This window comes from Mya arenaria, chromosome 14, assembly GCF_026914265.1.
Source record: "Mya arenaria isolate MELC-2E11 chromosome 14, ASM2691426v1".
Taxonomy (NCBI): Eukaryota; Metazoa; Mollusca; class Bivalvia; order Myida; family Myidae; genus Mya; species Mya arenaria.
The window spans coordinates 61,585,213-61,609,759 of NC_069135.1; the positions used below are offsets into that span (position 1 = coordinate 61,585,213).

Genomic DNA, 24,547 nt, shown 5'->3' on the forward strand with positions numbered 1-24,547 from the left:
AAAAATCTGCAGATGATGTGTTTGTCTGAAAAATTATTTTGAACTGTACACCACATATTCAGATGATGTGTTTGTCTCTATCTACTTTGACAAATGTACCCAAGGTCTGCAGATGATAATGATAACCGTATCAGTATGTTATTTAACACTTATAAAAAAAGTACTACTTTATGATTTACATGCAGGTATGGGTCCAATGCCATGGACTATCATCTCCGAGATTTACCCTCTCTGGTGTCGTTGTTCAGATATCTCAGTGGCAACATTCACAAACTGGATCTTCAACCCACTCGTCTCCATCACATTTATAACTCTCACAAAAAAATTCACGCGATTCGGTAACAATGATATCACATTTATGACACTAACAAAAACACTCTTACAATTCAGTAACGATCAAATAACCCAGAAAACTTCCAATGTTTTGGTAAAAAAGAAATCACTTTTATAGCCCTCACTGGAAACATCACCGACATAGTAATAATAATATTTCCATTGACAAATATATCCTCCATATAAATTGTTCCTAGATTTTGTTTGTAAGATAAAGATATACCCGTAAATGTACTTGTTTGAGGCATATGTATGCTGTTTACGAGCCGGGCAGAGTTGAGGTGCTGCATTTTATACAATTAATAATTTCAGGCACTTTTTTGCTGTATGCTGGCCTGACAGTGTTTGGGGCCTTAGTTCTCTATATCTGGCTACCGGAAACCAAGGGAAAACGTCTTGAGGAGGTCGAACGTCTATTTGCCCAGCCTTGGTGCGGCTCTGTTAATGGCGCGGACTTCAATACCAAGACGATACAATATGTACACATCCGGGGACTCAATAGAGACGGCCGAGAGTCAGAACTTGACTCGCCAGAGTGACATATCCATCTATAGTGTGGCGCTATGAAAGCCACGGGCTAAAACACCAAACTAATACAGTATGAATTCGGGAACTTAAAAGAGACACATGGAAGCCAGAATTTGACCCACAAGAGTGAGCTGAAGGAAATATAGAAATGTATAAATACGTTAAAACGATCTGTAAAAAAGACTAGGATTTTCAACTAAATGGTTTCATCTTAATGAAAAGATTTGTATTTAGTTTTAATTGTTCATATGATACTAGACAAAACAAATTCCATATGTATGTACAATATTTTAAATGTTGACATTATGAATGTGGATATATATGTATGTAAATATATACAAGTGTGGTCATCTAATAAGAAAATAAATGACCCAGTTAATTCGAATAAATATATGATTTTTATTGATTTCAGTGTGAGATCGTATGTTTTGTCACGTTTTAATATACGATCTTATACTATAATCAACAATTTTCTGTTTCTTAATTCTTATTCAGGAGTTGTTTTTTTTGTGTTTTTTTTTCTAAAAAAACCTTTTTTGAAAAGAGTGTTTTCTACGCCGCTACCCATGGGAGGCCCCTCACGCAAAATAATTGCTAATGACGTAGCTGAAAATAGATATTCAAAGGTTTAATTTTTTTCAAAGAATATATTTATTTTAACTTATGCTGCCTTTTTTAAATACTCACTGTTTGTTTTTTAAAGTAGTTCTTCAAGTTGATATTTTAACTCTTTAATTTGCAGTGAGATTGTTGTAATATCAAATGGTTCAATGTAAACATATGCTTTTTGTTAATTGAAATTTATTATTGTTTCATTGCCAATTTTTTTTATTTGATGCTTCAAATGATGTTACGTCTTTATGACGATTTTCATAAATGTGTGGCTAGTGAAGTAAAATATAGCATGTACAGATTATAATATGTCTGTTGTTTAAAACTTCTTTTTTCCTACTTTTCGAAAAGGCCGTGTTCCCTTTTCTTTATGTTAAAACCTAACATTCCTGTATTGTTTTGTCTTCTACGAGTTGTTGGGAGGAAAGCAGCAAACAATTTATAGTTTAGAACTGGAAGATGGTAAACAACTTATGTAAGTCATTTTCTACTTGGTAAATCCTATTTTTCCTGTTTTTTTGTAAATGCTGATTTTGTAGATCTTATTACCTCTATTCATGATCTACTCTGGTTACCGATTGCCTATTTAGATTATGAGCTTCATATCTATAGTCAATTGAATCCTTGCCAAAAATTTCATTTGGCCTGATGGCTATGAACATTTTAACAACTAAACTGTCGTTCAAGGCTTCGTTAATCACAGGTTTGATGAAATAGGAAGACGCCATTTCAAAAAAATCTTAAGAAAGATTTTATTTTGTAAAATGATCTTATTCTGATGTGCAGAAGTGTTTTTTGTCCAACTTTATGTTGCCACCACTCCTACTTTTCCCTACTGTTTTGCCATAAAAGCTTATATATATTTTCCTACTTGCCCATGGGATCATAATGGAGAGCTCATAAGTGTATCTTATCTTATCGGATATTTTCCATAGAACCAGCTGGTTATAATATACTAAATTTGATTTAAGGTAAAGCACCACATTGACCTGAAAAGATGTTGATTTTTTTTTCTGGATGTGATAACAATGTGTTATTTCCGATTAAAAGAAAAATGCCCCTTGTTTCTTATTGTGACAATGTTGAGGTGTTCTCTTTTACGATGAAATGCACATGTAGGGGTCTCTCTTTTATCTCTGAATGCTAACATATTGAGATGCTCCGTTATATGATGGGTTAAAACATATTAAGGTTTCTCTTTTTGTCACTAAATCTCACTTTGTTTCGATGTCGCCTTAGTTCGGAATATCAGATTTGAGTTAAATTGTTCTCTCTCTCTTGATTAGAAATGCAATTTTCACTAGTTAATGTTTAATGTTTTTTCTTTGAATATTATTATATTGAAATGTGCCTTTTGTCTCAAAGTTTGATGATGTTGAAAGGCTCCCTTTCTCTGAGAGTGATAATGTTATATTGACTCTGAGTACGGTATGTAATCTTGGCCATTGTTTGTCTCTGATTGTGATCATTTTAAAATGTCCTCGTTGTCTCTTAATGTTTCCCTTTGTCTCTAGGTATATTCAGAGTTTAATTACTCCTTTGTTTCTGATTGTTTTACTGTTAAATATTTCCCTTTGTCGATGAATGTGATAATGCTGAAGTACACCTTTGTCTCTGAGTGTGATACTATTAAATGTTTCCTTTTGTACCTTAATATGTTCAGTTAAAAGATACCCCTATGACTGTGAGTGTAAAAACTTAAAAATGTCCCTCTGTCTCTGAATGTGATCATGTTAAATGATTCCCTTTGTCTCTGAGTGTAGTAATGTTAAGTTGTCCTCTTTGTCTCTGATGTTGATCATGTTGAATTGTAAACTTTGTCTCAGATTGTGATAATCGTAATTTGTCCCTTTGTGTGATACCGATGTATTTTTCTTAGTGTGATAATGTTAAATTGTTCTATGTCTCTAAGTGTAACCATGTTGAATTTTCCGCTTTGTCCCCGGGTGTGATGATGTGGAAATGTACCCTACATTTCTGAGTGAGATCGTGTTGAATAGCTCTTTTTGTTTCTGATTGTGATCATGTTGAATTGTTCTCTTTATTGCTGAGTGTATAACCATATACTTTTTCCTCTTGTCTCTGAATGTGATAATGTAATTTAGCTGCCTTTGTTTCTGAAAGTGACTCTTGTTGAATTGTTCACATTGAAGATAGAGCTCTCCCTCTTGTCTCCGCATGGGATCATTTAAAAGTCGAATAGCTTTCTTTGTTTCTGTGTGGCTGTTGTTGAATTGTTTTCATTGTTTCTGAATGTAATACTATATAATTATCTCCCTTATGCGAGCATGGTGTTTTATGTTACAATTTTCTCTTCGTATGACTGTCATGTTGATGTGTTCAATTTGTTTTATTGGTAATGGTGATGTGTTTCATTTGTCTGATTGTTAATGGTGATGTGTTCCATTTGTCTTGATCTCATGTGATATTTGTTCTGGCATTTTATTTTGACATAGTCTATTGTTTGTTAAAATATATACGATTTATTAGGAGTTGTTCAAGATTATCAGAATTTCATAAGTTGTGTCTTTGGCACAGAAACGTATCAATTATGCAAAAAAACATGTGAAGCATGTCTTATGACATATGTTTATAATAAAGTATAGTAGAGTACTGTTAATATAGATACGCACCATAATTAATAAAATAAATGTACTGAAGTTTTATCCCCCAAATTATATTTTAAATAAAAAAATGTAAATGTGATTGATCTAATGAGATGAAATATGTTTGTTAGTGTATGATTATTGTAAAATCTTCAAAAAGTTAATCAACCATTGTTGTGCTATTTTTGGAATAAAATGTGAAATTTGATCATATCATTTGTGTATTAGAAAATAGCTGAGCTTAATGGGGTACGTTCCTAAACAAAATTTTGCCGTCAAAAATGAAATATTTTCTAAATGTACTGAAAATTTATCAACATAAGGTGGTAGGCTTGCTTTTATCATTTATGAGAAAAATATACCTTTCCGATGAAGGTTAGCGGAATACCCCGCTATAATAAAAGGCACCATAAATTCTTTAATTTTATACTGAATGGCGTCATAAAGTATTAAAATTTCATTGAAAAGTACATGTAATTTAATAAAAGACGACTTGAAACAAACATAATACAATTTTATTTTAGAATTTTCACACAGGAGTAAGATAAATTTGAAACGTCAGAATAACTCGCATTTTTTCACATTTTATTTTTGTTCAACGTTGTTCAAATGTTCGTCGGGAGACGATGACAGGAAAGTAAACACGTCCGTAGACTCAATCAGTGTTTGGTAATAAAACATTTGCTCTCTATGTATCGCCTTTCAGGTAAGCGAGGTGATGAAGGTCAGAATACGGCCACCTGTGGGTATGTCGCTGTTTCCGGTTTTATTGACAAGGTTTCAACAAAAATCTCATAGTGCACGTTGAATTTGCATTAGCTAATGGAGTTCCATTCTAAGTCAGTCGGATAACATTAAATGAAATCTAATTTATTGAGAACGGCTCTATCGCTTAGGTTCGCTCTGCCCATTCCTTATCATTATGAAATTACTGAAGGCCATCCAACTATTACGTAGAATTATGGTTTGTGATAGTCATATTTAATACCTGAAATGTAAAGCACTTCCAGATCATCATGTACTTATATTTGAGACAAATCCTTACACCATTCTATCGGAATAGTCCGTTAACTACTTACTTTTATATAACGTTTTATAACAAAAAAGTTATAGTAGCCGGACTGTCCGTGATTGTGCGTGCATGTCAGCGCGCGATAAAGCGGGTTCGCAGATGTGCGTATATGTGCACGCGTTCACGTGCTGTGCGTGAGTCTCAGGAGATGGCCCGGCAGTGTTTTTGAGCTACACCAAAATCCCGCACTGACCGCAAAAACAATGTTTCCACAAAACTGCTATGTTAATAAATTAACAAAGCGGCAGATGCATATTGAAAGAACATTCAGACATGTGATTAAACAAAATTTAATATAAACTTAAATATGATTATTTTCAGATGAAAAACCAACATTACAATTGGGGGCAGGAGTGTTAAAACTATGCCAGCTGCACCTTTTAACAAATGCTGATATATGCTAATCAAATTGTCTTTGAATTCCACGATTTTAACATCCCCACATCCGTTACAAATCAGCTTAAGGCTGTTGCCTTACATTATCACGTGAAGCTATCAATTAATTTAAGAAAGGTTCGAAACTCCAGAAACTTGTGAATGAGTTCGAGTGGCAGAGTTATTGATTTTCTAAAAATATTTGGGCTGTGCCAATGGGGTTTTCATATTAATAATGCTGCAAAATAAGACCAGATTTTATTTTTATACAGTCGAACCCAGTCGACTCGAACTATTTTCAGGGACCTTTGAAAATACCTCGAGCCTCGGAAAATTCGAGCCAAGCAGTAATGCTTCCCTTCAGTATAATGAAATCGGTCCTTTACATCAGTCGCGGAGCCTGATCAGGCAATAGTGTACGGCTACGGCCTACAATAGAGTGTCCTCTCACTGGCGTTCATGGAAGCGCCGGTCTTTTTACCATTGGGTCTTAATGGTCATGTCCGAGATCATCCGGATGGAATTCTACTTCCGTTCCACTCTGGTCATATTCCAAATTCCATATTGGCTGTTATCATTAGGCTCTGATAGGATATATCAGGCTTGACGCGATTGTAGTTACCGGAGCTAGGTGTTGAACATGAAGGTGATCTTACATTCTTAGCTGATCTCGTTCCCGCCATATATCGAGACGATAAAGGAACTATTTTTGATACGTATATATTCATACTCATCAGGAAGTAGAACTATATCCTTACAAAGGATTCTTACTATTCGTACTTCGTATAGAACATATTCTCGAGAATAATCAATTGACCAATGAGAATCTTGCATCATGCTGATGCTGATCTCTGATTGGTTGAAGATGTGTATTGGCTATGACGTCAGTGTTAAGAAGAGTATATAAGAAGTCAATTCTTTCAGTTCTCTTCTTAACGACATTAACCTTCACTAGAAGCACATTCAGATGAAAGCAACTGTTCTACAAGAATGGAACGTAACGATGGTCAAGTTGATAGAAGTTCTGATGGACTTACCGAAGAGCAACTCTCAGGAGTTAGCGAGGGAGATACTCTTACGATTGTTGAAAATTGTGGAAGCGCTACTCTCCCAGACGCCGAGCTACCACCAAACAAACCTGAAGCAAGTAGCGGAAGCAGCCAGACAGAGAGAACAAGGGAAGCCGACCTCTCTCCAATCACAGCAGCCACTTTGCAGTCATTGCTTCAAGAGCAGATGCGACTGTTCTTCAAAGAGCAGAGACTCTCAAGAGAGATTAATAACCTCCAGAGAGAAGCAGAGCTCTCCGCCAGTATTAGAGAATCCAACATGGAATCAGTTCAGTTAGCCTTGGGCGTGGGAGAAGAAGAGACCTACTCCTCAGAACATGGATGTTCCCACGGAGGAGGAGAAGGGACTTCTCCAATTCCTGGAGGAATTCGTATGAAGAGACGCTTGGAACAAGAGACCGACGTTATTGGTCAAGGCATGGCTAAGAAGATAAGAGGAGATACTCTCGTCAACAGCAAGTACAACTACTTACAGAGCAAGCCTTACGCTCAATGGACTGGAAGTGACTTCCAGAACTACCAGGTTTTCAGAATGGACAAGGTTCGACAGATGACCATGCAGCATGTCTACGAGATCATCATTCCGAACATTCAGGACATTATTCCCAGGGAGTTCCTCAAAGGGAAGGAGAATGTCTCAGATGACAAGGGAGGATACAAGATTCTCCATACCGGGCAGTACGCTTATTCCAAGACAGGAATTGGCAAGACAGGAGTAACTCTCCGGTTCATTACTCCGAATAACGTCTACGATGAACTGGATGACAATCAACAGATGATGATCAACACTCTGAAGAAGTTGATGAACATGACAGCCTCTTACGTGTACTTCAACTCCAGTAATGTTACTCCACAGAAGAACCTGGTGATCCTGATTAGCAGTCCGTGCCCGCACTACCAGCACAGGCATCTGAAAAAGCTCAGGGAACTTCTAGAGAGTATCTTCACCTCCGTGCTCTGGCAGAAGAAGAACTCTGACGTCAAAGACTACATGAAGACGTCCTTCCATAACAGGCAGAACGACGTTGTGGGTATCAACAACGAACTCATGTTCAGGATGGCGAATGCTCTGTTCTAGAGACAAGAACTATTATACATGTTGTATATATGTTGTCTTTAATACTCATGTATAGAATATGATGAATAAAGATTCTATAAGTTAATCAAGTGTTTGTATCTATTGATAGTTACTCTTAATACTTCTTCAATAAGATATAGGTATTCTTAAGAATAGTGGTATATAACCTTAGAAGACAATAATGACGTCATCCTTCTGGTGTTCATTGAATATTCGTCCGCTCAAGAACGTCCGCTCTTCCATGAACGCCAGTGAGAGGACACTCTATTGTAGGCCGTAGCCGTACACTATTGCCTGACCAATGCGTAACTTGTTTCCTCATATATTTATTGAATAAATTATACAAACATTGGGTGTACTAGATGGTACAATGTAAAAAGAGGTTTAAAAGGGACTCGCTCAGGTTTTTGGACAAAAACATATTTCCCAAGTAATGCATCTGAACTGACATATCGTATTATTAGTTTACTTTTTGATCACTATATTGCAGCCAAAAATACAATCAAAGTACAGTCGAATCTTGTTATCGAACTCGTTTGGTTCGAATGCCTTCTTATGTCTGACTGGTCAATGGCTGTTGAATCATTAAATTAATATATGAGGAAACTTTTTAACTATGGTCAATGTCTGTTTAAATAATTCAATCAATATTTTCAACAATTCGCACTAAAGTCAATGTCTATAGAATTATAATTTCAATATACATGTATAAGGATACGTACATGTATGTTTAATTTCAATATAAGCCCATTATAAACATCATATTTACTAAATATAAACTGCATGAAAAAATGATACACAGTGTCTATAACTCTATATTCTATATTCTGAATCATTCTATTACAAAATTACATTGTTTGATTAAACATTCACAAGTAAGAAACCAACTTTTTGGTATATTTCAAACACAATCAGCTATTAACATTTCAATTAATAATACATATTCTCATATTCGTATATTATTTTCATATAACACATTACTACACGACTTGTCACTAATGAAAGCTGTTAGAATTCAAAATAATTTAAAAGTCAAAATACTCTCACAGTAATTGAACCGCGCGATATGTGAAATAAAGCATTGTATATGCGTATTGTCGGTATAATATTATACATTAGAATTATTCTTGAACATTACAATTACTTCACACCTGATACAAATTTCACTCATATTAATTGACTGACATGATCTATACTAAGTTGAATACTTTAACGAAATTATCCAATTTGACATTCTGATTGCTGGTGACAAACAACATCTTCTTCAGTGGACAGTAAGCCACACTGTATGACCACTCTATCCCCTTTTCCTCCCCTAGCAGTTTGGTTATCTCGCCGGTGAGCGTGTCTAGTAACAGGATGCTGTTACTATAACTCCCACACACGAGCAGCTGGTTGTCCTCCACGGGTGCCAAACCACGTGGTGATTTCAGTATCGGGTCTTGATAGGTCTGGAGCACTTCTAGTGAGATGCTCAGCTTGGTTATGGTGTTGGTGTCCCTGTCCGAGACATATACGACCGGAGGAGTCTGGCTCTCTCTGGTCACTGTCAGAAAGAGGGGATTTTGAAATAAAAACGGTTTTCCACTGCTGTCTTTGTCCACACTCTTCATCACCTTTCCCTTCATGTCCATCAACACAACCTTACCTGGGGAGGTAAAGGACACTATCAAGTTGTCATCACAGAAATCTATTCCACAACATTCTCCATTTTATTTAACAACATCCTGTAGCGTGACATTTTCTTGAGTAGATACGAACTGTATCTTTCTCTCCTGAGGCAGAGTGACGGCTGCCCTTTCCCCGGGCAGGAGACAAAGGTCCCACGGCTCACCTAGCAGCTTCACCTGAGATACCAGCTTGTTATTATATGTGTCCAACAGCTTCAATAAGTAATTGGCGCAATCTGTCAGTAGAAGCCGGTCCCCGGGTAGGAGGGCCATACTGGTCAGGTAGCAGTCACGGGTGTCATTTAATGCCTTTACTGGGACGTCAGGCAGCTTACTAAACTGGGACTGGCTTAGGTCTGCACGGCTCTGGTTTAAGGCTGAAATATCGAAATAAAACTGTTGATGAACAACAACTTGCAACTGAGTTTATTCATGGTCCCTTTACTGGTATTTGACATTAAGCAAACTATGATGTGTTCATAGTAAACGCATGTATTTATATGTGTTCTTGACATTGATGGAACATGCATGTATGAAACAATATTAACAATATAGCATGTGCGTGTACACAAAGATATCTTTGAAGCTAATAATAAATATTCTTGGATTGTTTAAAACTATGAACTAAGTAAACTGTTCAAACATAATTGATATAATAAATAACTTATAACTTAGTTGTGGTGATAAAAAATGAAGTTGACTCAAATGATATAACAAAAATTATACTTAAAAGTGTGTTTTGATTAATCCTCCATTTTGAATACGAATACGAATAAAAACACACTTTTAAATTTTAATGGAATCAAAAGACAATTACAGTAAATATATTGCAAAATCTTGTTGTCATAGTTTGTAAAACACCCAATTAGGCGTAACAAAAAAGTTTGTTTCCGGTTTCCCGCCCTTCTCTACATATTTTCGCCCATCATTCTTGGTCTAAACGCACATAAAAAAGTGATCATACGGACAATGAACTAATTTCTCCCTCTCTTATTAGCTTATAAATCACAAACAAGTCTGATTAAAGACATCCTTATGAAGAAACAGCCACCATAGGGGTGTAACCATACGAGACATTATCAGTCAGAGAAGTATACAGTGATACCATAGGGGGTAACCATACGATACATTATCAGTCAGAGAAGTATACAGTGATACCATAGGGGTGTAACCATACGAGACATTATCAGTCAGAGAAGTATACAGTGATACCGTAGGGGGTTATATCAGTCAGAGAAGTATACGGTGTAACCATAGGGGGGGGGGGGCAGTATTAGACAGAGAAGTATGAGGATTAACTATAGAGGGCAGTATCAGTCACAGATGTAAACGGTGAAACCATAGGGTCAGTATCAGCCAGAGCAGTATAACAAAGTAACCATAGGGGACATAATCAGCAAGAGTGGTATAATGGTGTAACAATAGGGACAGAATCAGCAAGAGTGGTATAACGGCGTAACAATAGGAACAGAATCAGCAAGAGTGGTATAACGGCGTAACAATACGAACAGAATCAGCAAGAGTAGTATAACGGCGTAACAATGGGGACAGAATCAGCTAAAGTAGTATAACGGTGTAACAATATGGACATGATCAGCAAGAGTAGTATATCGGTGTAACAATAGGGACATGCTCAGCAAGAGTAGTATAACGGTGTAACAATATGGACATGATCAGCAAGAGTAGTATAACGGTGTAACAATAGGGACATGATCAGCAAGAGTAGTATATCGGTGTTACCATAGGGGACAGAATCAGCAAGAGTAGTATATCGATGTAACAATAGGGACAGAATCAGCAAGAGTAGTAAAATGGTGTAACCTTAGTTTGCAGAATCAGCAACAGTAGTATATCGGTGTAACCAAAGGGAGCAGTATAAGCCAGAATAGAACTGTGTACTGGCAACCATAGGGGGCATTGTCAGCCAGAGAACATGTTTTTTTGCCCATTTTGGAAAGAATACCCTAGACTTTTGGGGGGAATTTGCATTGCGAAATATGGCTTAATTGGATTTTTTAAATTGTCAAGCTTTCTTACAGTCTCCTGCGAATGAGGAAATTAATTAAGTATTAGTTTATTTTTATTTTTAAATGGCCAGAAACTGCTGAAATCTATTGCAATAGATCTTGACAGATAATATTTCATACTGATCTCTGTATGTGATGAAATTCAATGATTTTTTAGATTCAATTATCCCCAAAACTTCACATCATATATTTTATTAGGATGTTGAATGAACCAGTCAAGGTAAAAAGACTTTCATAAGAAAATATCTAAACAAACAATTACACTTGATTTGAATTGGTTTCTGCAGATTGGGAAAAAATCATATATTTTGCTTTTGGAATGTGTCGGATAGTTGAACTTGTGTATAATTAAGAAAAAGGTACATATATACAGTGTTATTATTGTGGGCAATATTAGCTACAGAAATATACGTTGTAACCCTAGGCCACAGCATTAGTCAGAGAAGTGAACTGTTTAACCATAAGAGTCAGTATCAGTCAGAGAAATGTATTGTTTAACCATAGGGGACAGTATCACTCAGAGAAGAGTACTGTTTAACCATAGGGGGCAGTATCAGTCAGAGAGAAGTGTACTGTTTAGCCATAGGGGACAGTATTAGTCAGAGAAGTGTACTGTTTAACCAAAGGGGTCAGTATCAGTCAGAGAAGTGTACTGTTTAACTATAGGGGGCAGTATCAGTCAGAGAAGTGTACTGTTCAACAATAGGGGTCAATATCAGTCAAAGAAGAATACTGTTTTTACCATAGGAGTCAGTATCAGTCAGAGAAGAACACTGATTTTACCAAAGCAGTCATTATCAGTCAGAGAAGTGTATTGTTTAAACACAGGAGTCAGTATCAGTCAGAGAATATCAGTGTTTGACCATAGGGGGCAGTATCAGTCAGAAAAGTGTACTGTTTAACCAAAGGGGTCAGTATCAGTCAGAAAAGTGTACTGTTTAACCAAAGGGGTCAGTATCAGTAAGAGAAGTGTACTGTTCAACAATAGGGGTCAATATCAGTCAGAGAAGTGTACTGTTTAACCATAAGGGGCAGAATCAGTCAGAGAAGTGTACTGTTTAACCAAAGGGGTCAGTATCAGTCAGAGAAGTGTACTGTTTAACTATAGGGGGCAGTATCAGTCAGAGAAGTGTACTGTTTAACTAATGGGGTCAGTATCAGTCAGCGAAGAGTACTGTTTAACTATAGGGGGCAGTATCAGTCAGAGAAATGTACTGTTTAACTATAAGGGGCAGAATCAGTCAGAGAAGTGTACTGTTTAACCAAAGGAGTCAGTATCAGTCAGAGAAGAATACTGTTTAACCAAAGGGGTCAGTATCAGTCAGAGAAGTGTACTGTTTAACTAAAGGGGGCAGTATCAGTCAGAGAAGTGTACTGTTTAACCATAGGGGTCAGTATCAGTCAGAGAAGTGTACTGTTTAACCAAAGGGGTCAGTATCAGTCAGAGAAGTGTACTGTTTAACCAAAGGGGTCAGTATCAGTCAGAGAAGTGTACTGTTTAACCAAAGGGGTCAGTATCAGTCAGAGAAGAGTACTGTTTAACCAAAGGGGTCAGTGTCAGTCAGATAAGTGTATTGTTTAACTATAGGGGGCAGTATCACTCAGAGAAGTGTACTGTTTAACCATAGGGGTCAGTATCAGTCAGAGAAGTGTACTGTTTAACCAAAGGGGTCAGTATCAGTCAGAGAAGAGTACTGTTTAACCATAGACGGTAGTATCAGTCAGAGAAATGTACTGTTTAACCATAGGAGTCAGTACCAGTCAGAGAAGAGTAATGTTTAACCATATGAGTCAGTATCAGTTAGAGAAAAGTACTGTTTAATTAAAGGGGTCAGTATCAGTCAGAGAAGTGTACTGTTTAACCATAGGCGGTAGTATCAGTCAGAGAAGTGTACAGTTTAACCATAGAGGTCAATATCAGTCAAAGAAAAGTACTTTTTAACTAAAGAGGTCAGTAATGAAACAGTATCACTCAGAGAAGTGTACTGTTTAACCATATGGGTCAGTATTAGTCAGAGAAGAATATTGTTCAACCATAGGTGGGGGGGGGGCAGTATCAGTCAGAAAAGATTACCGTTTAATCATAACCGGCAGACTCAGTCAGAGAAGTGTACTGTTTAACCATAGAGAGCAGTATAAGTCAGAGAAGTGTACTGTTTCACCATAGGGGGCAGTATCAGTCAAAGACGTGTACTGTTTAACCATAGGGGCCAGTTTCAGTCAGGGAAGTGTACCGTTTAACAATAGAAGGCAGTATTAGTCAGAGGATAGTTCCATTTAACCATAGGGGGCAGTGTCATTCAGAGAAGAGTACATTTAACCAGCTGGGGCAGTATTAGTCACAGAAGAATACTGTTTAACCATAAGGGGCAGTATTAGCCAGAGAAGAGTACTGTTTAACCATAGAGGACAGTATCAGTAAGAGTGTATAGTTAGGTTTATTATATACATATGTTATTTTCATAGAAATTGCATCCCATGACACAGATTATGTAAAAGTACAAAATTGTAATAACAATAGAATACAAAATAGATAACAAAATCGCGGATATGTTTATACTAATAGATATAATATATTAAATAATGTCTGACTGATACTGTTGCCTATGTTAGCAATGATATAATGCAGATACCTTCTTATCATAATAATTATAAATATATGGAACAATCTCTGAAACCGTCGACTATGATAGCAATGATGTATCACAGAGACCTTCTAATAATGTATAATTATAAATATATGAAACACTCTCTAACTAGAATTGCTGCCTGTGTAAGAAACGATGTAATACAGAGACCTTTTAACAATATAAAAATGTAAATATATATATCAAACAATCCAAGACCGATGAGCCGATTATAAAAGCAACGTTAAAATATGAACAAATGTTTGTACCATCTCATAAAAGTGATACTGTAAACTATTTAGAATTGATGCTATGTTTGAAACAAACGCATTTTGTACGTATGGCAAGACGTCCGTTAGTAACGAAACACCACAGACGAACCTACTACACGTTTACACACATACAGGCACACAAACACACAAAGCACACATACACACCCACGCACACATCGCACAAAACATACAGGCACACACACGCACACGCACTCACAGGAACATAACTCAAGTACAAACATACACACCCTCGCACACATCGCATTAAACATACAAACACACGCACACGCACATAACTCATGTACACATACACATCCACGCAGATATCGCACACACGCACGCGCGCGCACGCACGCACGCACGCACGCACGCACACACACACACACACACTTATTTTCACGCAATCACAAAACACACATTCATAGATCCACAAACATATCGCACAAACACTCATATAAGGATGTTCTATAAGGCACATAGTACATGCACATTCATAAAACCAATACTACCATCACACAAAACATACAAACACATACACACCCATGCTAAAATCGCACAAAACATTTAAAAATAAACACGCACTTACAGTAACATATCAACCGTATTAACATACACACCCACGGGTTTGTTGGGGAAGTGAAATCGGAAACAACCTTATTTTGATATGTAACTGCTTTAAGTTGCTTACCTGGCCCCTGTGGTTGTTTTTGCTGGTCTGCCAAATCTGACGCCAACTCGTCTGCCAAATTTGACGCCACCTGGTCCATTCTGTCGATTGCTGTGTTTGAGGACAGCAGTTGTTCTGTTGCTGGGTCCCTGCTGAATTTGGAGTGTGGAACTTTTCCTCTTCCCTTGATGTCCTTAAGTGATGATTGTAGACTGACGAACTCTTTGATCGCCCTTGTTCCAGATACAAACAGCTGGTTGTTGTTGACCTCCTGGGCTTGTAGGTCAGCCTTGAGCTTCTCAGTGGCAGATTTTATGTCTTGACAGTTTACTTTCAGTTCATTTAGCAGGGTCTCGGATTTATTTTTCTTCTTATCAATTTCTTCCACTGTTTCCCTTTTGTCGAGGTTTTGGTTAATTTCATTCCTGAATATGCGAAGCTCATTGATATTGTTAAGACTTTCCTTGTCAACTGATTTCAAGCTCGACTGAATGTACGATGAATAGTTCTCAATGTCATTGACCATCTCGCAAAGTCCTGTCTTCAGACTGTTGTATTTTGCACCTTCCTTGTAGCGTTTTGCAGCTTGATTTTCTATTTAACATAGTATCGTGATAAAGCAGCAGTCAATTGTATTTACGGTCCCCCAGGTCCAGGAGTATACCAGGGAAAGCCGGGGAAAACGGCCTTGTTAATACCTTCTATATGGCCCCGCAGTGACGCGTGAATGCGGTAGTTCTGTCTTAGAGCCAAAAAGGGCGGTGTATGGGCCTCGTGTCTCCAGGGTGCGGGGCATTTGACAGGGACTTTACCAGCAGTTTGTCCCCGCAGGACGGGGATTTTATGTTGGCTTAGATGAACCGAAAGTCAAAGTCCCCGCTATTATCTGGACATGGGGGCCGTGGTTACAATTGTCTGGTGCATAACTCAATGACAGGATGCCCGTGGTCAGTAAAAGTGTTGTGTTTTATTTTGAATTCGGGGTCAGTAGCTCAAAATTCATGGCAAATTATGAGTGTGTGAATAGGTCAAATAGATATAAAATATCAAAGCTCATTACATTTAAATTTGGGCTTTGCTCGAAGATAACTCCATTGTTTTTTAATCAGTAGGTCAATGATCAAAGTCACGGCCTAGTGTCTTTTTTGAAAGGCTTTATCTGGGACATTATTTCATCGGGTCTCTTCTTGTCCCTTTCTATCATATGTATTATCACATAACACCACATACATTTTCCATATTTTATTCATTTAATTATCGTACTATTGTGAAAGGTATTTTACATCAACTCGCTTTGCTATGTTACATTTAATTCATTATTCACTCTATTCATTAATTTTGTATCTTGACCTATTCTCTCCACTCCCTAACAAGAACTGTCTACCATTTATATTACAACATACAATTTCTCTTTAGGTCACGCCAATATAACATTACAATGAAACAAAAATACTTATCAAACTTTCACTCATACCAGTCCCTAATACTATTGGCTTGACCTTCAGACAATGACTCGTAAGAATCTAATTCTCACCCTCTATTATATGATTTGATCACAACTGCTTACCAATTTTCATTCAATTAAATATAGAATATAGAGTATATCCAGTAATTAAAAACACGTATATATGGCAGGTGTATGTAACTAGTATTTTAAAAACTTATTTATGATTTACCCGCTAGACCATAACAATATACAGTAATTAGTACCTATGATTTCCACATGTAGCCTTGCAGACAAATGATTAAGCTTTTCATATTTCCAAATTCAATTTATTTGCGAAAAATGTAAATAATCATTTTGCTAATTATTATGATCTGTTTTATAACTTTGTGATAATTAAATGATAGTGGCGGTTGCTCTTGACCAGTGGCTGACTTTGTTTTCGGTCAGAAGGTCTTAGGTCAATGTCAATCAATCAATAAACTATGATACCTTTCATGATCAGTATACCATGGCCACGATCAACGTTCTTTAGAAATTGTGTGTGCTCAATACGTTTGCGATGGCTTCGTCTTACACCTTAAAATTAATGTGTTGGATCTCGTGAACAGTACATATCACCATCGCTGATTTCTGTGTCAGTAAATTGTGGGATATGTTAAGAGTTAAAAGTCATCAAATTTATGAAAACAGATCATGAATCTTTGTCAGTGGGTTTTGCTTGAGCAGTAGGCAAACGGCCCATTTTCTAATGGTTATTTTTATTTGAAATTGGTAGGAGGGAACATTTTGAAAATATCAAAATGGTACATGCTGTATCTAGTGTAAGTTAATTAACATAATAAACTAAACATAATTATATCAATCAATTTTGATTTATTTAAATGTAATTTTAAACCATTAAAACATTGTTGAATAGGCATATTAAGTTGCCCCTGTCTGTCTGTGCATGTGTGTGTGCAGCAGTGTGTGGTTCTGTATGATTCTGTGTCGCTTCAAACTGGAAGGATATTTTACATAGAGTCAAGAAACCTCGGTGGAATGTTATTTAGTTGATCCAAGGTTTTCAACCTGCGATTGTTTTCTCCTGCTACTAGTAACACAAGAGTAATTGCTCTTGAATTCGCAATAGGTTGCATTGTTAGACCGTCAATCAAAACCCCAAAACTATATTTACCAGAGTTATGAAACCTTAGGGGAATGCGAAAGGGTTTTTCAATTATCCACCTTGGGATTTGTTTGCGGTTGCATTTGATAAAACCAAAGTTAAAGCCCTTTAGAACAATATGCATCACTGGACTTGCGTTGCTTTAAAATCCAAAACTGTTTTACCAAAAAGTTATGAAGCCTTAGGGCAACATTAATGGGGTGTCGAAATTTTGCACTTATGTTTTTGCTGCACTTAATACAATATGTGTTATAGCTCTTGATTTAACATTGAATTGGCATTTCTGGTCCAAATTTCTAAACTACAAAGTGTCATAAAAGCTTGGGGGTATGTAAATGGGGTTATAAGTTGCATCTGGAGTTTTGTTTGCCACAACAAAAAGTATATCAAGTGAAAGGCCGTTGAATGAGTAAAAAGTAAATTTTCGGATTGAACCCACTAGAGTCACTTATAACTTCACCTTTCAGAATGGTTTTTGACGTCATTAAGTTGTGGAACTCATTATGTTGATGCTGATATACGAAGAACGGTAAACAAACTCGTCATTGCACTTATCACAAACAAACGCGGCCTATGGGAGGATATATGAACACATTTCTCGTTGAACCAATCTCATTTTATTCATATCGTGACGTTCACTTCATTTCATTACATTATGTACGTAACGTCGTGAAGCGTGTATTGGGGATCTGATTTTAATGAGATTGTCGTTGAACATGACTTTTAAGTGAGTTTACTTTTTGACATTGGAGTTAAACAATGCAAGTATTTTCAAAGTGGAATAAATTGTCTGGAGTTTTTTTAATCCCATTTTTTCATGGAACAATTATGAAATTAAATTTTATCCAAGTCATTAACATGAAGAATGCCAAAATGACTAGAACTCAGTAGTACATTTATTTTAGCAGTCTCAAACTAGGTTATAAAATGTATTATGGTTCCATTACCCCGACATGTTCATTATATTTTTAGCAATACTATCCACAGTTTAACAGAACGTGCGGAAATTTTACATTGCATTTCATGATGAGATTATAGTTATAAGACAAGATTAAATTTGCTGTCGCAAAATATCCTAATATCCTGTGTAGCTTTTGTTTCTTTTTATTATTTAACCCACTTAATAAGTTGATAATCTTGTGTATTGCTGGAACAGAGTGCTTAGATTATGGTTTACATTTATTTTTGCAGTTGTAAAATAGCTAAATTGCTAATGCTTCTTGTTAGTTTATATGTACCTGACTGCAAGTAAGAAATTAATATGACATTGATCAAGTAATTTTCTTTAAGTTCTGTATTTACACCTTAATACCATTTTTTGCAATACTCGCACAAAATTAAGATAAACGTTGTAGGTTTTGGGACATTAGTTGTTTTTTCTACTTTAAAAGATTGTAACTAAAAACAAATTTTGTAGATATGTGGGATATGTTGATAAAGTTCTGAAATGCATATATATTTAGACTTGAAAGAGCATCTTATTTAAAGTTATAGTTTCATTCTGTCCCTTGAATCTTGCCCGTAGTTTGTATTGGTTTAGCATTTAAAAGACATTGGCTTTAACAGACCCTAACTAAATGAAGGCATGTAAACGCTTACTGAAACTGTTATAAGCAACGTCTAATAGCAAGTATTGAAGCACTTCAAACATAAAAAATATACATTTATCTGATTTAAAGCCGTTCAAACTTCGAAAATTTGAATTAAGAATCTTAAAGGCCATTGGATACATGATTATGTATGGACGATATATTTGTTATTATTATATTCACATTTATCGTTTTTCATTAATTTTATCAAATGTATGAAATCGATTGATCACTTTTCATTTGAAAGGACTTAGCGGTAGTGTTTGATTGCTTTGCTACATCATCGACGGTCTTTCAGTGCTTTAAGCGCTTTGATTTTAAATGCTGTTTAGCCCAAAGGCAGTTGCGTTGACATGACCCACCCTATGCCCCCCCCCCCCCCGTCTTAAAATAATCATTTATTTTTTTTCAAGACCAAAATTATTTGAAACATGATCATCAATCACAAAACCTTAAATATCAATGAAATGACTGATTTTTTAAGGAGGAGGTGTGGCCATAGGCTAATCAAGCCTGCTACGCAACGCAACGCTGATCAACGCAACTGCAGCCTGTGGTTAAGCCTGCCATTTAGAAAAAGCCTTGACAGTATTTAGAATGACTAGCTAGCTAAAATAATCAGCGATCAAGCATCCTTTTTTATTTTCTTTACGTCTTATATATCGCTTCTTTTCCAAAAGAATCGTTGAGGGTCATCTACTGATTAAAGTGGACAAGCAAAACATCATACGCTCCGTTTGGTTTGGATAAACATATATTGGCTCAAACAGAAATCCGAGATTCATGTATTTAAGATTTTGCCCCAACACATAATTTATTCAATGCTTTCAAAAAGGGTATTCCCAATTGTGATTCCGACCAATAAATAAATACATATTCACAATGAATCATGTAATGTATTAACGTACTTACAAGTGAGATGAAACAATGTGTTTATTTTAGTGTTCCTTCTTTGCTGTTGGTAATTTTATTCTGCCAAGTGATGTTATTTCTGTCAAACAATACTTCTGGATGATTTCTATGAATTCTGACGTGAATGGACAGGTATTCTGAAAACGAAACTAATAACTTCCTGCTTGCTAAAACTCGGTATCCGGTATCGCCCGGTATCTGGTTTCACTTTTCTATACACGGTTATGCAGATCGTAATAATTCAGATCAGATGATAAATCCCGTTACCACATGGTCCCGTATTTATTACAAATTTAAGCTATTATTATCGGTGTGTAAACTTATTTATACTCGCACTGGTCTTGCCCATTCTGCGAGCGCTCCGTTAAGATTGTTAAGTATTCATTTTAGTTTTTTTATGGAGTATAGTGACAGACAGAATGTCACCCTGGTAAGAGCTATCCTGGTTTTTTAACGTGCACCAGCGTATAGCACTGTCACACAGGACCCCCCATATCACGTCTCTCCCGGAAGACGATTAGTATATTTCAGTGATGCGACGGGGAATCTAACCTGCGTCCCCTGGATTGATAGTCAAGTGTGTTAATTACCATTAGAACACGGATCCGTCACAAAAATGGTTATCGAATAGCGATCTCAGGTTTTAATTTAAAGGCACGTTTTAAAACTTTAGCACCACCCGTTAATCAGTATGAGCCCTATATGATACATCTAAGTTTTCATTTCCCTTAAGTTTTGCTTCTTTATTTTAGGCCACAACAAATTGATCATTTGTTCGTCGGATTTGCCGCACCTAAAATTTGAAAAACTTTATTTTTCGCCCGCACATATTATTTGGCCGCATGGATTTTGTTTGTATACTTCTGATTTTCCCCTATTTTCTAAAAAAAAATTACTTCAAATTTAAGCCTGCAACGTCGACTTTGTCTTTTTTGAAGGTATTTCCATGCTTTACATTCTTCGCGTGCAAACTTTCCTCGTGTCAGGACAAAATCAGGTCCGGGTAACCGCAAAACAGGTTTATGTTGTTGTTGTTTTTAACTCTTTTCGACTTAAACTATATCAATATGGTTATTTGCGGTAAGCGTTATGATGTGCCTTATTCCCTGTTATTTATTAGTAAGGGGCCAAACAATATCGAGTCAATATTTTTGAGATGCCGATTTGTCTTGCTCCCATATATTTTATACTTATATTTATTAACGGACGTAATTTGTCTAGGTATAACTATATTTGAAAAATACACACATACCCCCAACCCCCCCCCCCCCCAAAAAAAACAAAAAAAAACAAAAACGTCAACGTTTACTTTTTATTTCAACCTGGGTCCAATTGTAATTCTGCAATATTTATGTGACAAACTACAAAAAACATGCTCAGTAGCCAAACGTTTAAACACAAACCCCGTTTAATGGCACAGGGTAAACGCCAAAGACATAGGGATCGGAGTATGAATGAGTTTTAAATAAAATACTTCCTTTGACAAAAACGAAGATAGAAGCTCGTTATACTGCACTTGCAAGAAAGAAAATATAAAGCAGATACGATGAGTATAGTCGGCATCATATGAGGGTAATGCTAATGAAGCAAAGCAGATCTGTGAATAAGTGGTAGCTAGAGTGGTTGGCAAAACTATGAAAAGATTCACGTTTAGAAAGAATTCACGTTAACAAAGAAAGACACCGCTGTGCTACTGAATGACAATGCTGGGGTCAAAAGGGATGATGAGTTACTATGTGTTATGTTTTACAGTTTGAGGGTAAGTTTAGGACTGGCAAAGACGCATTGATTGAACCCGGTAGAATGGGGCTGGGAGGTAGTGAGTAACAAACTACTATATCCAGTGACAATTGAAACAGCACCAGCTCAAGCTCAAGCTTATGGCAGTTGTAGTTTATAGTCATTTTTGTGAAACAATTGTTCAGTCTATGATCCAGGTATCTATAGGGAAATACTTGTAATTCGAAAATATATTTCTTCCTTTTTTATAATTTTGTTTGTAATATTTAACATAATATTCAGCAATATAAGCTGTTTCTATACTTTAAAATAAATTATACTTTCAAATTATGGCATACATTAAAATAACTATTGTAAAAAAAATGTATATGTGAATTGATCAGGCAAATGATTGGTTTTAAATACTCCATGATTTGTTATGTTTTCCAAATATATTGCACTGCACACAGCACGATGTTTCCATACTAAAGGTTTGTTATACTGTAATATAATAAATAAGTAATTCTGGCAGTATTTTTGCAAAATGTTGCTAAATAATTGGCAAACTCCAACTCAACTCAACTCAACTCCATAAACCTCAATTCACAAATAAACATCGTGCTGTATGCAGTGCAATGTATTTGCTGAAACCATGCCTTTCAGGCAAAAGTTTTACGATAACATTACAAAACTGAGCTTGAATGCAAATGACAAATATATTATGACGACAAACAGATAATGCGGTTAAGAATACGAAATGTATGTACTACGACAAGGCAGGGCAAGTAGCATCACCTGAGTACCCTTTTGAATGTGCCAATAAACTCTTAACTGATAATTACATTCTGTTTTTCAAAATGTTCCAATTATGGTACAAGCATGAATTGTTCATACCTGGACAGAAAATGTACATAATAAACTATAGATCACTTATAATCCATATGTACTTCAAATGTTCAAATAATGGAACAAGCATGAATTGTTCATACCTGGACAGAAAATGTACATAATAAACTATAGATCACTTATAATCCATATGTATTTCAAATGTCCCAATAATGGAACAAGCATGAATTGTTCATACCTGGACAGAAAATGTACATAATAAACTATAGATCACTTATAATCCATATGTATTTCAAATGTCCCAATAGTTGCACAAGCATGTATTGTTCATATCTGGATAAGCAACTGTATATAATAAACTATAGAACACTTACAATCCATATGTATTTCAAATGTTCTGAAATTGGTTTCAACTTCATATGTGTACTATCGCTGAATATAAAATATCAGTAAACTGACAACACAATTATTTAGTTCAAATATGGTTGTATATGAAACTTCCATACTTGTACATTATATAATATAGAAAACTAAAAACGCAAATATATGTTTCAGATGTGCTTATATTAGAAACTTCCATACATGAACATAATAGAATATAGAAAATTAAAAACGCAATTATATGTTTTAAATATGTTTGTATTAGAAACTTTCATACATGAACATATTAGAATATAGAAAACTAAAAACGCAATTATGTAGTTCAAATATGCTTGGATTAGTAACTTTCTTACATGAACGTCATTTTAACATCGCGCAACGATATTTGTTCTGACGTGACATCACAAGAATTGAATGCGTCGGCCGTATTGCACTGTAGTGGTATACGGACTACCGTATTTTGCGATATGTATTGCGTGTGGATTTATGATGGATATATAATAAAAGTTATTTTCATAAGTGTTCGATCAGTGTACATGATTCAATATACGAGTCAGGTCATAGAATAAATCGAGGGCTAAGCACAAGACTGTTGTAACGGCTTATATTCCTATAGTGAGGTACGTCCATCTTACACTAAACATGCGAATTATGTCATTCAAAAGTCCTTATGTTAGTTACATTCATTCATGCACGAGTGCCTCCATGTTAAATCTTTTGTTTTAAAAGATAAGCGATGCCGTGTTTGAAACTAGCAGGAAATGTGATTACATTTTGTGTTTCATTTTAAAAATAGTTTATTAAGAAGGTTATCAAATGACTGCGATATCTGACATTTTTTGCTCACATAGCAAATAAAAGTTTGCGGCAAATTATTTAATTGTGCTGAAGATAAAGCGTTCAGTGAGAAACATTTTAAGAAACAAATATAAGCATATGCATGCTCACTTATAAAGGCAAATGCTTCATTAAATATCAGCAACTTTATATAATAAAGTACTAGTTACTTTTATGTAACTTTAAAGACGGCTTAACAAGCACAGGTTTGCACTGCTGTGGGAGGGCTGAAAGTAAAACTTATCATAACAATAATAATAATAATTATAATGACATTTTTTTTTATTTAAAATACACATCGGTTGAAAAAAAACCGTCATTTTATAACTTCAAGGTTGTACCATTCTTCTTACTTTCTCTTCCAACCAAATCATCCGTGTTCCATGTCCTCTATCGCCGTCTCTTACTCCGACGTATTTTGGCCGTTCATCCACTCTGAAAAAAAGGCTGTTGCATCAGTTTATCTCTAACCTTACAGATTGAGGGTTCAAGAATCGACAGGAGCGTCAGTTCTTGGACTCTCAAATTGAACAACGGTACTGGTGTTTTCATATGAAACTCACGACTCCAGGTGATTAGAACCGCAAAACGAGAAATTCTCCGGTCTTAAAGGACAGTTAACGTTACTTAAACTAGAATGGGAAATATGACATCAAAGTGTCCATAGTTTCTACAAAAATAGAATGGCGGCGTAGTGGTGGAATGTGATTTTAA

At 35.9% G+C, this 24,547-nt stretch overlaps 1 protein-coding gene across 1 annotated transcript; it reads right to left on the minus strand.

Annotated features, from left to right (window-relative positions):
• Positions 1-9,191: 9,191 nt before the first annotated feature.
• On the minus strand, positions 9,192-20,170 carry LOC128218226 (uncharacterized). The gene is made up of 3 exons (XM_052925834.1): positions 20,051-20,170; positions 14,959-15,531; positions 9,192-9,721 (listed from the first exon to the last, which is right to left on the minus strand). The coding sequence occupies exons 2-3, from the start codon at positions 15,461-15,463 to the stop codon at positions 9,387-9,389; spliced, it is 840 nt and encodes a 279-aa protein (XP_052781794.1). The 5' UTR covers positions 15,464-15,531; positions 20,051-20,170; the 3' UTR covers positions 9,192-9,386.
• Positions 20,171-24,547: the final 4,377 nt, after the last annotated feature.

Bases quoted from the DNA above. Each gene is read 5' to 3' on its own strand.
- LOC128218226 (XM_052925834.1), bottom strand. From the start codon at position 15,463: ATGGTCAATGACATTGAGAACTATTCATCGTACATTCAGTCGAGCTTG. The intron at 9,722-14,958 runs GTAAGCAACTTA...TCGATATTTCAG, and splicing joins AAAACAACCACAGGGGCCAG to CCTTAAACCAGAGCCGTGCA.